A 1,390-nucleotide genomic window follows, 5' to 3' on the forward strand; every position below is an offset into this window, starting at 1 on the left:
GGCCCTACATAAAGTTAGCCATTTGAAAAGTATGGTTGTTCAATTTACCACCCAGCAACTTTTAGTATTTGTCTCTGACTTTCATTAATACTCATGGCAAAAGAAACACGGATAGGAACTGTAACCGCTTAAATTGGAATTAAATTAAACTAACTTGAAATTAGAAGGTATGTGAGAAATAATGTCAGCTTTACATTTACCACAACCAGTGAGGATATTTGTCTCAATACAGTTTCTCGTGAGTTTGTGCACAATTAATCTTATACCATTACATAATTTTGGTGGTGTCAAATTACGTAATAGCATAATACGAGTCCATTTTTTCAGCCGTAGACGATGAGGACCTGTACCATGTGGTTGTAGTGAGTTCAAAAATTCGATGGGATAGTTAACAATATCGTCGACAACAATATCAATTGAATTATAAGTGAATATTTCTCCCGGAAGTTTATTCATTAGGATATTATTAAAATCTTTTGAAGTCAAGATAGCTCGCTCAAAGATCCAATCTGAATTGTAATTTTGAAGAAGATTAGGAAATATTTCAGCCACCATATCATTGACAGAACCAGTTGAATTAAATATTAGAATAAGTGTAGGAAACTGTTCTTTATCCATTAAAACTCTCCCTTCATCGAGTTTCAGAAGCTGCCCTGCAAACAGTTCAGCTGATTGATCTCTTGAAAGCCTCGATCTCATATTTGTCGAAAGTTGAAGTGTCTTCACATGATGCCATAATACGGAAGACTTTATTGAAGCATTTAGCTCATCCACTTTTGTTCCTCTTGGAGCAATTGGTAGTGCTTTGTTGGAACTCAGCTGACAATAATACTGTGATATTCGCACCATGAAATTGCAATATCTAATGTCTCGTAATGTTCTTTCCACAACTTCAAAAGCTTTTTTTGTGAGCCATGGTACATTCGTATCAGACAATTAAGTGACATCATTGTAAAAGTTTACCAATTGCAGAATTTTTAGATATATTACAAACTGGATCTTCTTTGTTAGATAAATCTAAAGGTAACTTGAATGTTGAATGGGCAGTCTGACCTCCGGGTAGAAATGTTGTTACAATCCCAGAAGTAGCAGTAGCTAAAGCTATTTTATTTTCTCGATGGACTTTAGCCAGGAGTAGTTTAATTACAAATGTTTACCCAGCACCTATTGGAGCATCTACAAATATAAAGTCATCCTATGCTATTCTTGATACTTTCTATGAGAGTGGAATATATACGATGTTGATCTGATAGAAGTTTGGGAAGATTATCATTTATGTACATGGTCAGAACGTCCATATCATAGGAAATTTCCCTCATTATTTCAGTGGACAGACTGTTAAGATACTGTTATTAGTTATTGGGAAACCTAAATTTTCTATAGGTTCACC

General features: G+C 34.6%; 1 protein-coding gene across 1 annotated transcript; it reads right to left on the minus strand.

Annotated features, from left to right (window-relative positions):
• Positions 1 to 144: 144 nt before the first annotated feature.
• On the minus strand, positions 145 to 849 carry LOC115212194. The gene has a single exon (XM_029781034.1). It carries the CDS (start codon positions 847 to 849, stop codon positions 145 to 147), a length of 705 nt encoding a protein of 234 aa, XP_029636894.1.
• Between the last annotated feature and the right edge of the window lie 541 nt (positions 850 to 1,390).

The sequence above is a fragment of the Octopus sinensis genome, linkage group LG5 (genome assembly GCF_006345805.1).
Source record: "Octopus sinensis linkage group LG5, ASM634580v1, whole genome shotgun sequence".
Classification (NCBI taxonomy): domain Eukaryota; kingdom Metazoa; phylum Mollusca; class Cephalopoda; order Octopoda; family Octopodidae; genus Octopus; species Octopus sinensis.

What these genes read in the sequence shown, in the direction of transcription:
- LOC115212194 (XM_029781034.1), bottom strand. Translation starts at nt 849, where the DNA reads ATGGTGCGAATATCACAGTATTATTGTCAGCTGAGTTCCAACAAAGCA.